The 15,026-nt window shown below is 48.2% G+C and overlaps 2 protein-coding genes across 2 annotated transcripts in view; both read left to right on the top strand.

Annotated features, from left to right (window-relative positions):
- The first annotated feature begins 285 nt into the window (after positions 1-285).
- On the top strand, positions 286-5,296 carry LOC147223307 (uncharacterized). The gene is made up of 5 exons (XM_086165933.1): positions 286-567; positions 871-940; positions 2,815-2,945; positions 3,027-3,294; positions 3,393-5,296. The coding sequence occupies exons 1-5, from the start codon at positions 402-404 to the stop codon at positions 4,201-4,203; spliced, it is 1,446 nt and encodes a 481-aa protein (XP_086022059.1). The 5' UTR covers positions 286-401; the 3' UTR covers positions 4,204-5,296.
- A 753-nt stretch (positions 5,297-6,049) lies between these two features.
- Positions 6,050-15,026, top strand: part of LOC147223306 (uncharacterized) — an 18,993-nt gene continuing 10,016 nt past the window's right edge. The window contains exons 1-9 of the mRNA XM_086166385.1: positions 6,050-6,278; positions 6,732-6,832; positions 6,945-7,014; positions 7,092-7,222; positions 7,308-7,396; positions 7,517-7,616; positions 8,613-8,656; positions 8,756-8,833; positions 8,909-9,105. Coding sequence (XP_086022511.1) covers positions 6,104-6,278; positions 6,732-6,832; positions 6,945-7,014; positions 7,092-7,222; positions 7,308-7,396; positions 7,517-7,616; positions 8,613-8,656; positions 8,756-8,833; positions 8,909-9,105 — 985 coding nt within the window. The 5' untranslated portion in view covers positions 6,050-6,103. The remainder of the gene's footprint in view (positions 6,279-6,731; positions 6,833-6,944; positions 7,015-7,091; positions 7,223-7,307; positions 7,397-7,516; positions 7,617-8,612; positions 8,657-8,755; positions 8,834-8,908; positions 9,106-15,026) is intronic.

Raw genomic sequence — 15,026 nt, 5'->3', positions numbered from 1 at the left:
TCTTTGCATTAATTCATGCAGCTGTTTTATTGATTTTTTTTTCAGCTTAAATCAGAGGAATTATTAACTTAAAGGTTACTTTTCAATCCGGTTTGGATTTCCTTTGCTAGCAGAAAGGATTTCTGAAACATTTTCCGATTTTTCCCTGAATGCATACAAAAGAAAAACTATCACATTTACAATAGAATAACTTTGAAGTCTTGTAAAGCATGTGTTTATTTAGTCTTAGATCCGGAACTTATAATGCACGTTTCTAGTCGGAGGACATTTGTAGACGGAACCGGAAATTCGCCCGCCCGGGGAACTACGAACTAGCCGTTTCGAAATGGGACTGTTATGATTGAATGAATACGCGCGGCTATTAAACGGGAAATTTAAATAAAATTGGGAATTTGTACGAAATGTCCAAAGCGGAAACCCTGAGAGGTTTAATCACGGAGAAACTCGCCGTGGTGTCGCGGGAAATCCTCGCTGCCGTGGACCGAATCGTGACCGAATACGAGGCGGAGGCGGCGGGCTTCAGGCGGGAGATCGACCGGCAGCGGCGGCAGCTGGAGCTCAAATCCGGTGAGAAGATTGTTTGTATTCAATCTTTTGAAGAAATCAAACATTAACAGCGCTGGATTGGTAAGCTAACGGAATTTTATCTCTCAGTAAAATCGGAAAACACAAACAACGCCGCGTTCAGTCATGTGACCCCAGGGGGTCTACACTTCCGGTCTTGTTCAGGTGGAGATCGGGTTCAAAATAATCCCCCACGGAGGGTTCTTGTTCTTCTGGACCCACGTAGACCCGGTCCTGATCCTCCCACGCGTCACGGGTGGGCGTCTAATAAGTGCCCGGCCGGCTGGCCTCTTTTTTTCTGCCCAGGTGCGGGCGCCGCCGGTGGGGACGAGCAGCCGGAGGAACCGGAAGCAGGAAGTAGTCCGACCGGAAGAAGGTAAAAGTGTAAACAAAAACATTTCATTGGAGTAATATGATTGAATTTTGTAGGGATTTTATTGACACATTAAACAAACCGTGTGTTTGTCACACAATAGTGACCTCTGATCTAAAATCATTGCAGGTAAAAAAAATGAAAGGATGGGAATACTTGCATGCTGTTAACCAACATCAGCCTGTGAAGTAAAGTTTAATCTTTATTTAATTGCTAGTCTTTTACTTAAAACATCATCTCATCCTTGTATAATTTAATTTTCTCCATTTGTTTGCTGAGTGAAGTTGAGTAATAGAAGGGTACAAAATTTGCTTATTTGTGTAAATGCTCAAATGACATGGCATGTAATATATAGCAAATTTGTCTATAATAGAATTGAAATGTATGGGATTTTGTTCACCAAAGTGTTCAATCATATGAAATAACACACAAAAAATTGATTCAGAAGTTTTCGAAGTGTCTTTGCTCAAAGGTGATTTCTCCCCTTGGACACCAGTTCCCCTGCCTTAGAAAATACTCATTCACAGGGAGCAGATGAAGATGGTGTGCATAAATGTTTAGGTGCCGAATCAAACCTCTCACTAAAAAAAGAGTAGAAACATTGAATTTAAAAATAACAATAAACAATGCCCAAAGGAGGAAAAAATGTACCTTATTTGGCATCAAAGGATCAAAATTATTCCAGACTTCTGAAATTTTTTGTAGAACGATTCATGAGAGGAAGCAAAGCAAAAAAGCAAATCTCCTCCCAACAAACCTGCAACATGTCGATACAGTTTGTTTCCTTGTAAACACAATTTGGCGCGGCACATCCAATACGCAGATACGGGGTTTCACACTCGTGCACTCGGCACAAGGCTGACGCACCAGTGTTGTTGGTCCCATCACTAGAATTTAGCCATGTTTGTTTGTTTGTATGTTTTGCTTTTTCATACTTTTAAGTTTAATAAATGTTACATTTTTTTTAGATTGGACTAAAATATGACTGATTAGTAATCAAATCTATTTAAACAATTAGATCAAGGAAGTATCTTACAGATTCATACACAAAACCTACACAGCGAAAAAAGCATAAGAAAGATTTGGAACAGATTGATGGCGTGTGATTTTGGTGGAATACATGAAGAATCTATTATAATATATTTGATTTATTGCTTGTGTTCACAATTATTCTGGCTGAATGTACAAGCCTTTATTGGGAGAAGAACAGACTTCTCACTACGGATGCATGATAAGGATGTTTTCTCTACTGTGAAGACCTCACCAAGGCAAAGGACTTCATTTTTTTTACTCAATGTCACATTAATAAAAGAAAATGGATTAACAGCAAACCAAATTTTATTCTTTCCGGGGACCTCATAAACCGACTGCAGTAAAAACAAACTTTATTTTGCAAACGTTTGTTTAATGTTTGTATGTATGTGTATATGTGCATAGAAGGTATTTTAGTTACACTCTTTATAAGGCTTTTTTGTTTTACATATATATATATTGCTTTGTGATACCCCTGGCTAAATAGAGTGTTTATATTTGTTAATAATAAAAATTATAAACAGAGACTTAGGAGATGGTTAGCCCTGTGCTAGCCTTGAAACCCAAGCTGAGAAATATAAATATAACAAAAGAGAAAAGTCATTTGTTGACAAGAAGCATTTATGTACTATATTTATATACATTTATGTACTTTTATATATTCATAGAACGAAAGAATCTGAAGATTAATTTTTGCAATATTTGCACCCGACTGACGCGAGAGTATGTAATTTTCAATATGTGGGGGTTTATATAGATTTAAAGTATCCCTATTATTATGGGATTTTATGCAAAGTTGAGGATCAGCGTCCGAGAACTGACCGGACCTGATGTCTCCTCCGTAGATGTTTGTCGCCCAGAGCTCTGTCTGTCAGGCGACGGCGCAGCAGACCTGACGCCGCTAAAGCTGAGAACCACGTGGAGCTGCGGGTCCAGGTCCTGGACGGATCGCAGCCTGATGAGATCTCCGGAGACGGTAGCAGAACGCCGGGATAAAAACAGGGTGAGGTTTTATCCCGACATGTTTTGACATCTGTTTACCCGGACGGTCCATCAGGCTCGGAGGTGCGGCGGCTGCGATGTCCTCGCGGGCTGAAGGAGGAGGACTTCCTGCGGCTGCTGAGGTCCAGCTTCCCGTCGCTGGAAGGAGACGAGCCCCTTGACGTCCTGGTGGCGAACAGGAAGAGGAAACTCTGGCGCCTGGACCTGAAGGTCACGACCCCAGAGGAGGTCAGGAGGCGCATCGGCTCCTCCACGCTCTACATCCGGCTATGCCGACACCTCCGGAGCGACCCGACCCGGCCGGACGACCCGCCGCTGAGCAGGTAATAAACACCAATCCTGTGATGAACACTAAAACACACCAGTTTAGCATGAAGTCAAACTCCTTCCTCCTCTTCTTGTCTGGTCCCGGTTCCCGCAGCGCCTCCCCCGAGGACTTCCTCTGCAGCGGCGAAGCGGCGGAGAAGTCATGCGGCGATGCGGACACGTCTGAGGAGGCCTGCGGGAAGGAGAGCGGCGACGCTGAGCTGCAGCTGCAGAAGAAGATGGAGGGCAGCGAGCTTCTGCGCGGAGAGACGTCCGACGCGGTTAAGGAACATCTGCGCGGCCGCCAGACCGACCGGCCGGACGCCGACAGGAAGTCCTTCCTGTGCGGCGTGTGCGGGAAATCCCTGAGCGACCAGAGATCCCTCTCCCGACACAAGATGACCCACTCCGGGGAGAAACCGCACGGCTGCTCCGTCTGCGGCCGCCGCTTCAAGCTCATCGGGACCCTGAAGCAGCACGAGAAGATCCACGCCCGGCGAGAGCGGATGTACCTGTGCGACGTCTGCTGCAAGATGTTCCTCACCGCCAAGCAGCTGCACGTCCACATGCGCCAGCACACCAACGAGAAACCCTTCCGCTGCGCCGAATGCGGGAAGGACTTCACCACCAGGGGCCCGCTGACGGCACACATGAGGGTTCACACCGGCGAGACGCCGTACCGCTGCCCCGACTGCGGCTGGGCCTTCAAACGCAAGATTCACCTGGACAACCACATGACGGTGCACTCGGGCGTCAAGCCCTTCGTCTGCGGGATCTGCGGGAAGGCGTGCGCCCGCAAGACGTACCTCACCGTGCACATGAGGACGCACAACGGCGAGAGGCCCTACAAGTGCACCGTCTGTGACAAGGATTTCACCCAGAGCCACTGCCTGAAAACGCACATGAAGAGCCACCAGGCCACCTGACGCCGCAACAGCGCCACCTTCTGACCCCGGAGGTGAACTCGACTCGTCCGTCCGTCTTTTCCGCCTTTTCTTAACTGAGGGAGACGATCCAGCATGTTTTAATGGCGTAACAACATGGAGCGTCCAGAGTCTGAGCTCCTGTACGTTCCCACCAGAAACCTAAGAGTTTGGTTGGAAACTTCACCCTTTTCCCACAGGTGCGGTTCACAGCGCCCCCTAGTGGTCACAGAGGGAAATACACGTAGTGATTAGTTAACTCTGTAAAAGTGGATGCAACCAGTCCTCAAAGTCAGACCCGCGTCCGATTTTAAACCGAGACATGAGGTTTATGGTCATATTTCGTCAGATTGCTGGAAAAAGATCCCAGCAAAGCTTTATTCCTCAATGAGACGAACCAATAAATAAATTAATGTGCGTCTGTTCAAAGCGTCTCACCATGTCTTTGTCCTGTTTATGTTTACTGCCCAATTTTTTCTTGTATTGTTGATCTCCTCTTAGGAGTGGAGGGTCAAAGGTGCAAAAGACCTCCATGAGAAACAATACCTCAAGGTCACGGCGCTGTTAAAGTAACTGTTGTTTACTTTAGTTTAGACATTTAGTAGCTTGTGAGGAGAAAAAGTTGACTCATTGAGATCAAGTGTGATTTAAGAAACCTCTTGTTCTCCTTTTGACCTTTCCCGCCACAGCCAACCAACCCTCTCCCTCTGAGATAAGACAAACTTTATTGATCCCCATTGGGGAAATTCCTTATTCCTAACAGTGATAATGTCAAAAAAAGTAAACAAATTTGATATAAATAGCAAGACACCCATGAATAAATAGATAGCCGACAATAACAACATCAGGGATAACAATTGGCAACATCAAGGAACAGTAAGGGTGAAAAATACACAACTAGAACTAAGCAACAATATAAATAGAGTGACAATAACAATGACAAGAATAGAATAAATGAACAAAGATATGCAGGATTAAACAAGTACCATTTTACAAAACATTTCAGAAACATTTGCAAGAATGGCGGATGAACACATTTACATGCACACACTAAAGTCTGTCCTCTCATCGTCCACTTGACCGCTCACTGTATATTTTGTAAATATTACATTTTATTTGTTATATTTGTGTTGCTGTTGTGTCCAACAATGTATGTCTTTGTCTATTTTATTGCCATTTTTGACATCATGGCCGGGGGACTACGGATGAAAAATAGCCTCTTTGGCTAATTCTGGCTTTTTTTACTTATTCATGTGTTTTATGAAATTGCATTTTCCCCTTTTGAAATAGACTAATTGAAGTAATTTATGTGTGTGTGCTGGGGACCAACAAGGATAAGGACAGATGCAGATAAGAGTAAGAGTAAGAACAACTTTATTTATCCCGAAGGAAATTGTTGTTCCAGAGTTTCAAGTAAAACATAACAATAATAAATAATAGTAGGAAATTGTAGAAACAGTATAAAAAAGGGGGGGAGAATAAGAAAGACAAATAAAACTATAAAGTGTCCAAGTCAAGATTAAGTGTCTTAAGGTCTTAAGTACCAGGTGAAAGATAAGGAGTGCACAAGAGTATGAAAAAATATGGCACACCCAGCTGTTATGAAATGAAAAATTGCACAGTTATGAATATATATACAGATAAATTATTAAGATTAACAGTAAGTGGGTGCGATTATTTTATTTTTTATTTCATTTTATTTTTTTAATGGTTTAAGATTTTCAGATGAAGCTCAGCATCTTCATCTCCAGCTAAAAAAAAAATATAATAATAATACTAATAATAAGATAGTCATGTGACAGAGTGAACAACCGGAAGTGTTTCCACACGGACTGTTTTCATCGACGGACCGGCGCACCTTGAACTCGCCTCCTATCAGAAACTTTCGTCCTCAAATCGACTCATGAACCCGCTAATGCTCCGCGGCGCGCCGTTCGCGGCGGCGCGGTTGACGTCGACCAGAAACCCCGTCCCTCACGTCAGCTCCAGAAGCTCCGTGTCCGGTTCGACCCGCCGACACCGGGATACGGTTCGGATCGGCTGCGCCTCAGGGTTCTGGGGGGACACCGCGACTTCCGGTAGGGTAGGCTAACGCGGTGCTAGCATAAAATGCTACAAACAAACTTTGCAAAGCGAAGTAGGGGAGTCACGTGACTTAGTATTTAAATATATTTGAATATGTGAAATTGGATTAAACTTCAATTTGAATAGATATTATAATAAGAAAAAGTTTTTTTTTCTTTTCTGCTCGAAACAAAAAATGCAATTCAGTGTCTGTAAGTACTAGTTGAATTTTGCAGTAAAAAGTACTTGTTTTGCATCTCTTCAATATTTTTATCAAGAATTTATAAGTTTACCGTCAATAACAAAAATGGCAAAATTATTGATTATCAATCAAAGACTTTTATTGTAAATTAAGCTGCTGTGCGTTCAAATGTATCAACAAAACACTTCTAATCTGAACGAGTCTAGTGATGTCTGTGTGTGTCTTTGTGTGTGTGTGTGTGTGTGTGTGTGTGTGTGTGTGTCAGTGCCTCAGTTGATCCATGGCGGGAAGCTGGACTTCCTTGTGTTCGACTACCTCAGCGAGATCACCATGTCTCTGCTCACCGCTGCCAAGTCCAAGATGCCTGTGAGTTGAATACACGTGTCTGTGTTCGCACGCGTGTGTGTGTGTGTGTGTGTGTGTGTGTGTGTGTCGCTGGGCCTCCCCAAAAGGTGACTCTGTGTGTGTGTGTATGTAGAACATGGGTTACACTCCCGACTTCGTCCAGGTGGCTCTGGCACCGTTCATTCACGACATCCACAGGAAAGGTGAGCGCCCTTTCAGTTGATGTCGTCTCCCGTAGCAACGGACGGTCGTCACGGCAACGCTCCCTTCCCCTCCGCAGGGATCCGGGTGGTCAGCAATGCGGGCGGCGTGAATCCGCTGGCCTGCGCAGAGGCCATACAGGAAGTCATCAAGAAGGCTGACCTGGACCTCAAGGTTGCGGTGGTAACAGGCGATGACCTCATGCCCCATGTAAGCCCCGCCTCCTCCACGCCATCATCATCTTCATCTTCATCGTGTCTGCTGGCTGCCAGTAAAGCCTCGCTCCAACCTGCAGAGAAAAACGCTCGGGGAGGTCAAGATGGCCGACGGCGGCGGTAGAAGCAAGCTACCCAAAACCCTCCACAGTATGAACGCCTACCTGGGGTACGGAAAACACACACACACACACACACACACACACACACACAGACAGACACACAAAAACATACACACATACATGATGGGGCCATGCTATTGCCTGACTGACTGTGTGTGTTTTTGCAGGGCTGAGCCAATCCGCCGCTGTCTGGACCGGGGCGCGGACATTGTGGTCACGGGACGCTGCGTGGACAGCGCCGTGGCTCTGGGACCGCTGATGCACGCCGTACGTAAATACGGAACGACAAGTTTATTTTGTTATGTATATTTTTCAAGCGAAAAGTGAATTCTTCTTGTAAAGGATGCTGTGGCTGCAGTTCTCTGCTTGGCCACTAGGGGGCGCCACACGAACAGTTTTTAGGTCCATTTCAAAGCAATTCAGAGCTTCACACACACACACACACACACACACACACACACACACACACACACATTAAATCCGTCAAGCGATTCAGAAGTTACATCAATTTTATGCACTGTATGAAGTTTTCACAACACAAAAATATCTAGATTTATTTATTTCATTTTAATTTTTTCAATTTATAATTTCATTTTATTTACTTATTTTTTGAATTAAGTTTCATGTCTAATTGAATTCAGTCTTATTCTGTTTTTTTATATACTTTACTTTTATTCTTGATTTATTAATTAATTGTCTTGTTTCAGGATTAAATCCATTTAGAGATTCAAAAGTTACATCAATATATTTGCTCTTTATGAAGTTGTTACAGCATGAAGAAGCCTAGATTTATTTCATTTATTTTCATTTTGTAATTTCATTTCTTTTTTAAAGTACATTTAATTTTAAATTACATTCAGTTTTTTAAATATAATTTAAATTTATAATTTAAATATAATTTAACTTTATTGATTATACAATTAATTAATTGACTTTGTTTCAGGATTAAATCTGTCAAGAGATTCAAAGGTCACATCGATAAATTAGCACTTTATGAACGCAAAAAGGCGAAAATGTATTTCTTTTATTATTATTTTCATTTTTTATTTTTTTATTTAATTTCTAATTCAATTTTACTGTTTTTTACATTTTTTTTTTTCAATATTATTTAACACTAGATTATTCAAATAATTAAAGCACTTGTGAGTTTTCAAAAGTAACTCTTGATAACATTTTTGTTCCAAAAGACAGGAAGTAGGAAATGAAGTCCAGGTGACTTTTCATCTGTGTGTGTGTGTGTGTGTGTGTGTGTGTGTGTTGCAGTTTGGATGGGGGAAGGACGACTTTGACCTGCTGGCAGCTGGAAGGTACAAACACACAACCGCAGCTTCCTGCAGGATGAATGTGTGTGTGTGTGTGTGTGTGTGTGTGTGTGTTGCCACGACCTCACTGTGTTCCTGCGTCAGTCTTGCAGGTCACCTGATCGAATGCGGCGCCCAGAGCACCGGCGGGACCTTCACCGACTGGCACCTGGTCCCGGACTGGTGAGGACCGCCTTCCCGGCCCGGCCTTGCGTTTGTCGCCGTGACGACCAACCTGAGCTCGCCGTTCCTTCGCAGGGACAACATGGGCTTCCCGGTGGTGGAGGCGGCGTCCGACGGCTCCTTCGTCCTCTCCAAGCCGCCTCGCACCGGCGGCCTGGTCTCCTTCGGGACGGCGGCCGAGCAGCTGCTCTACGAGATCGGCGACCCGCGGCGCTACCTGCTGCCCGACGTCGTCTGCGACTTCAGCCGGGTGGTCGTCCAGGAACTAGCAGGTCGGTGGCGCCCGGGAGCTACTTCCCGTCCCCGAGGAGTGTTTCCTCTCTGAACTCCTCACCGAGCCCCGAACCCTCCATCCTTTTGATTTATTTGTTATTTGTGAACGGGAGCCAAACGCGCTCCGTCGCCCCGGGATGAACCCGAAGAGCCGGCGCTTGAACCGCCGCTGCGATGATAAGAGCGGGACTAATGACCGGGTCGCCCGCTAAAACATCCGATTTATCAGGGAACGGGGGGTTCGGCCCGGATCTGCCCCGACGGGCTCGCTGTAAAAACTTCTGTGGCGCTTGTAGACCTGGACCTGTGAGCACAAGACATTGGAAAAGGCACAAAAGCATTGGAAACCGGATGAGTTGGATACAAAGTTAGTGACTAAATGAATCAGGAAAACAAAGAAAAAGAAGAGCTCTTTAGTCCTCCGTCCAAAAATGAATTCCAAAAAGTTTGGGGATTTATCTGTCGCCTGAGGTTGGCCACGATGCTTTCTCAAGTGCAGACTAATAAGTGATTCCATTCTTATTATATTCTTATACTTAGAACTAAGGATACCCCCCCTTTTTTTTAAAAAAATGAGATGGAGTAGTCAGAGTAACCCATAATGTTATGATTTGAGCATTTGCAAACTTAATGCTAATAGAGAAGGCCAGAGGGAGCTGCATTGTGTTTTTGTAGACCTAGAAAAAGCATATGACAGGGTGCCAAGAGAGGAGCTCTGGTATTGTATGAGGAAGTCTGGAGTGGCAGAGAGGTATGTTAGACTGGTGCAGGACATGTATGCTCGCTGTGAGACACTGGTACGGTGTGCTGTAGGGGTAACAGAGAAGTTCAAGGTGGAGGTGGGACTCCATCAGGGATCAGCTCTGAGCCCCTTCTTATTCGATGGACAGGCTGACAGATGAGGTTAGACAGGAATCTCCATGGACCATGATGTTTGCAGATGACATTGTGATTTGTAGTGAGAGCAGACAACAGGTAGAGGAACATCTAGAGAGGTGGAGGTATGCTCTGGAAAGGAGAGGGATGAAGGTTAGTTGCAGCGAGACAGAATATATGTGTGTGAATGAGAGGAACTCGGGTGGAGCGGTGAGGCTACAGAGAGTGGAGATCGAGACGCTGGAGGATTTCAGGTACTTGGGGTCAACAGTCCAGAGTGTAGGAAAGTGTGGAAAAGAGGTGAAGAGACGGTCCAAGCAGGTTGGAATGGGTGGAGAAAAGTGTCAGGGGTACGAAGGGATAGAAGAACATCAGCCAGAATAAAAGGAAAGGTGTACAAGACAGTGGTGAGATGATCTACAAACTCTGTCAATGACCAAAAGGCAGGAGGCAGAGCCGGAGGTGGCAGATGAAGATGTTCTCTTTGGGAGTGACCAGGATGGAGAGGATCAGGAATGAGTCTCAGAGGAACATCACATGTTAGATGTTTTGGAGAGAAGGTCAGAGAAGCCAGACTGATGTTACAGTTGGTTCCCAAGAGGACAGACACAGGTTCGTAGAATCGCAGGTGGTTTAATAAGTGGATACACCGGGAGGTCGTACACACATCAGGGAAAAGACTACGCAGACTTCTCATAGCAACGAGATCAGACAATGTCTGCAACTTTGGGTCCACCTTATATACTCTTGCCTAATTAGTGGGATTGTTTCCTGGTGAGGCGTGTTCACCAGGTGCAGGGGATAACTGCCTTGATTGCTGTGCCACCTGCCTGGGGATCCGATGAGTCGTGACAGTACCCCCCCCTCCAGCCTCCTCCTCCTTGGACGAGGGCGCACGGCGACGGGGACGGCGACGGGGACGCGGAGCCGGTTGATCTGGATGGGTGCTATGGAACTCCTCCCACAGCCCTGGGTCCAGGATGTCCTTGCGGTGGACCCAGGAGCGTTCCTCTGGCCCGTACCCCTCCCAGTCGACCAGGTACTCCAGTTGACCCCGGCGGCGTCGAGATTGGAGTATCTGGTGTACTGCGTAGATGGGTCCCTCGTCAAGGAGGGGAGGTGGCGGAGGCGGCACAGCAACCCCAGGGCCTGCAGCGTCTGAAGAGTCAGAGGAATAGCACGGTTTTAACAGAGATACATGAAATACTGGGTGAATTTTATATTCAGGCGGGAGTTGAAGGCGAAAAGTAACCGGATTGATCTGGTGGGAGATCCTGAAGGGCCCGATATACTTGGCCTGAGTTTTTTTGCAGGGGTGTTTCATGCGAAGGTCCCGTGTCGAGAGCCATACTTTGTCCCACGACATAGGCAGGGGCCTGGGCTCGGTGAGCATTTGCACAGCGGCGGCGGCGGCGTAGAGCCCCTTGCAAATGCCGGTGGGCCCTGGCCCACACCCTCTCACTCTCTCTGAACCATTGATTGACTGCTGGAGGGAATTTTGAGCATATTCTGCCCAGGGAAGGAATTGACTCCAATTTGCAGGGTGTTACTGGCAGTACGTTCGGAGGTAGCGGCATACCTCTTGGATCTTGCGTTCCGTTTGTCCATTGGTCTGGGGATGGTAACCAGACGACAAGCTCACTGTCACCCCCAGCAGGCGAAGGAAGGCTCTCCAAAACCTGGATATGAATTGGGGTCCCCGATCAGAGATGATGTCCTCCGGCAGTCCAAAGTTCCGGAAGACCTGGTTGAAGAGGGCTTCTGCAGTCTCTGATGCTGTAGGGACTCCCCTCATGGGGATCAACTTGCATGCCTTAGAAAATCGATCCACTACCACTAGGATGCTCGTGTATCCCTTGGAGGGGGGAAGGTCTGTGGCATAATCAATGCCGAGATGGGACCAGGGTCTATTTGGGATGGGTAAGGGTTCCAGTTTCCCTGCTGGTAGGTGACGAGGCGTTTTCGCCCGGGCACAGTCGGGCCATTGGCTGACATATCTTCGGACGTCTCTAGACATTCCTGGCCACCAATATTTGTCTCGGAGTATGTTCTGAGTCGCACTCATTCCTGGATGCCCGGTACCTGGTGCAGAGTGTGCAGAGGTGAGGAGAGATTCCCGGATGGTTTGTGGTACGTAGGTACGATTGGCCGGAGTGTTGGGTGGTGCGGGGTCGGACACTGATGCTTCCCGGATTTCTTCATCCAGGCTCCACCGGATGGGGTTTACTAGCACACCGTCACGCAGGATTTTCTCCGGTTCTTCTGGGGCGTTTTCTGGAGAGTGAATCCGTGACAGAGCGTCGGCTCGCCCATTGAGAGTGCCAGGGCGATATCGGATGTGGAACTGAAATCGGGTGAAGAAGAGGGCCCATCTTGCTTGGCGGGGGGTTTAACCTCTTGGCTTGGCGCAGGTACTGCAAGTTCTTGTGGTCGGTTAGCACCGTGAATGGGTATTTTGCGCCCTCAAGCCAGTGGCGCCACTCTTCCAATGCCAGCTTGATGGCCAGGAGCTCTCTATTGCCGATATCATAATTGCTCTCTGCTGAACTCATCCTTTTTGAAAAGAAAGCACAGGGCTGGAGTCGGGCTGGCTTTCCATGGGGTTGGGACAGGACGGCTCCCACTCCAGTGGTTGAAGCATCAACCTCCACTGTGAAGGGAAGATCTGGGTCCGGGTGGTGCAGCAGAGGGGCGGACGTGAAGGCCTTCTTGCTCCAGGAAGGCTCGTGTGGCGGTTGGGTTCCAATGCAGGCGTTTTGGTTTGCCGCGTAACAGGGAGGTGAGGGGCGTAGCCAGTTGGCTGAAGTTCTCTATGAACCGTCAGTAGAAGTTAGCGAACCCCAGAAACCTCTGTAGTTGCTTGATTGTCTGGGGTTGAGGCCAAGAGTGGACGGCACTGACCTTTTCTTCATCCATACTCACTCCCTGTGGATGGAGGTGGTAGCCGAGGAACTGGACGGTGGTCTGGTGGAACAGGCATTTCTCTGCCTTGAGGAACAGTTGGTGTTCGCGAAGCCTGGTGAGGACCTGGGTGACATGGTGAACGTGACTGGACAGATCAGGGGAGTGGATCAGGATGTCATCTATATAGACGACCACAAATTTTTGGAGGAAGTCTCTGAAAATCTCGTTCATGAAGCCTTGGAACACGGAAGGGGCATTGGCTAGGCCATATGGCATGACCCTGTACTCCCAGTGACCAGAGGGGGTTACGAAGGCAGTTTTCCACTCATCCCCTCTTCGAATGCGCACCAGGTTATAGGCGCTCCGGAGGTCCAGTTTGGTGAATATTTTGGACCCCCGGAGGGACTCCAAAGCCGCTGGCACCAAGGGTAGAGGATAACGGAATTTTACAGTGGCTTGGTTCAGGATCCGGTAGTCCACACAGGGCCTCAACCCTCCATCCTTCTTTGCGATGAAGAATGGCGAGGCCGCAGGGGATTTCGACGGTCGGATATATCCCTGGCGCAGGGATTCCTCTATATAGGTCTCCATGGCCGCCTGTTCAGGGAGAGAGAGGGTAGATCTTTCCGTTCGGTAGCGGTTGGCCTGGAAGTAGATCGATCGCACAGTCCCAGGGACAATGGGGAGGCAGCGCGGCGGCTCGTTGGGAGCTGAAGACGTCCTGAAAACCCGCATACTGGGATGGGATCTGGGCCCGGTGGTCTTGCTTGGGGCTTTCTACTGATGTGGCATAGAGATGCACTATTCTCCTTGGAGGGAGCTGGGGAAAGCAGTGCTCCTTGCAAGTCTCACCCCAGCGCAGGATTTCCCCAGTGGCCCAGGAAACCGTAGGCTCATGCGCCCTCAACCAAGGTCTGCTTAACACCAGATCTCTCTGGGATTCCTCCAGGACATGAAACGAAATGTTCTCCACATGCAGAACCCCAATGCTAAGCTGAAGGGAGGAGGTTTGTGTGTTGACTTTCTGGAAGATAGAGGTTTTCCCATCACTGATCGCACGGTGAAGGAGGGGGAACACGGGAGCCGGGGAATTTGTAGCCGTCGGCAGAGCGCACCGGAGATGAAGTTCCCTGCCGAGCCGGAGTCCAGGAGGGCGTGCACCAGGTGGGTAGAGTCCGACACACAAAGCTGGGCTGGGATAGTCAATGGTGTCGAGTAGACGTTAGGAGAAAGCACAGCGCCTACCTGGGGTGTTGGAGGTCTCGTGGGGCAGCGTGATATCCGGTGATCCTTATCTCCACAGTAGAGGCAGAGGCGGTTGGCTATGCGTCTGCGTCTCTCTGTGGTTGATAATTGGAGGGCATCCACCTCCATGGCCTCTCCAGCTTGCTCCGGCTGGTTCCGGGACGGCCCTGTGGCAGACCTTCCCGGGACAGAGAAACAGGCCTCTCTCCGGTGCGATACCCGGATGGCTAGCTGGATGAACCTCTCCAACCCCATGCCGTCATCGTACGCCGCCAGGTGGAGGCGCAGGGAGGTGTTCAGGCCTTGTCGAAACTTGGCCAGAAGGGCCGGCTCATTCCATCCACTGGCGGCTGCTAGCGTCCGGAACTGTAGGGCGTACTCCACGATGGACCCCTTCCCCTGGCGGAGGTTGAAAAGTCGAGCCTGGAGGGAGGAATCCCCATCGGGCAGGCTGAAGGCTTCTAGGAAGTGCTCCATGAAGTTCTGCGCTGTCGCCGTCACAGTGCCTGGGGTATTCCAGATCGCTTCCGCCCACTGGAGTGCCTTACCCGACAGGAGGGAGCTGACGTAGGCGATCTTGGACCTCTCCGCAGGGAACCGAGCGGGCTGCATCTCAAACATCAGCGAGCATTGTAACAGAAAGCCCTTACAACTTTCTGGTGCGCCGGAGTAGGTGGCCGGGCTAGCCATCGGGGCAGCCTGGATGACCTGATGAGGCGTGGAAGAGCTAGTGGGCTCCATACCAGGTCTGATCTTCTGTTACGGTTGGTTCCCAAGAGGACAGACACAGGTTCGTAGAATCGCAGGTGGTTTAATAAGTGGATAGACCGGGAGGTCGTACACACATCAGGGAAAAGACTACGCAGACTTCTCATAGCAACGAGATCAGACAATG

Source organism: Fistularia commersonii, chromosome 19, assembly GCF_037954325.1.
Source record: "Fistularia commersonii isolate RoL2024-O1a breed Wild chromosome 19, RoL_Fcom_v1.0, whole genome shotgun sequence".
NCBI classification, from domain to species: Eukaryota; Metazoa; Chordata; class Actinopteri; order Syngnathiformes; family Fistulariidae; genus Fistularia; species Fistularia commersonii.
The sequence above is the reverse complement of the archived record's forward strand: the minus strand, read 5'-3'. Positions and strand labels throughout refer to the sequence as shown.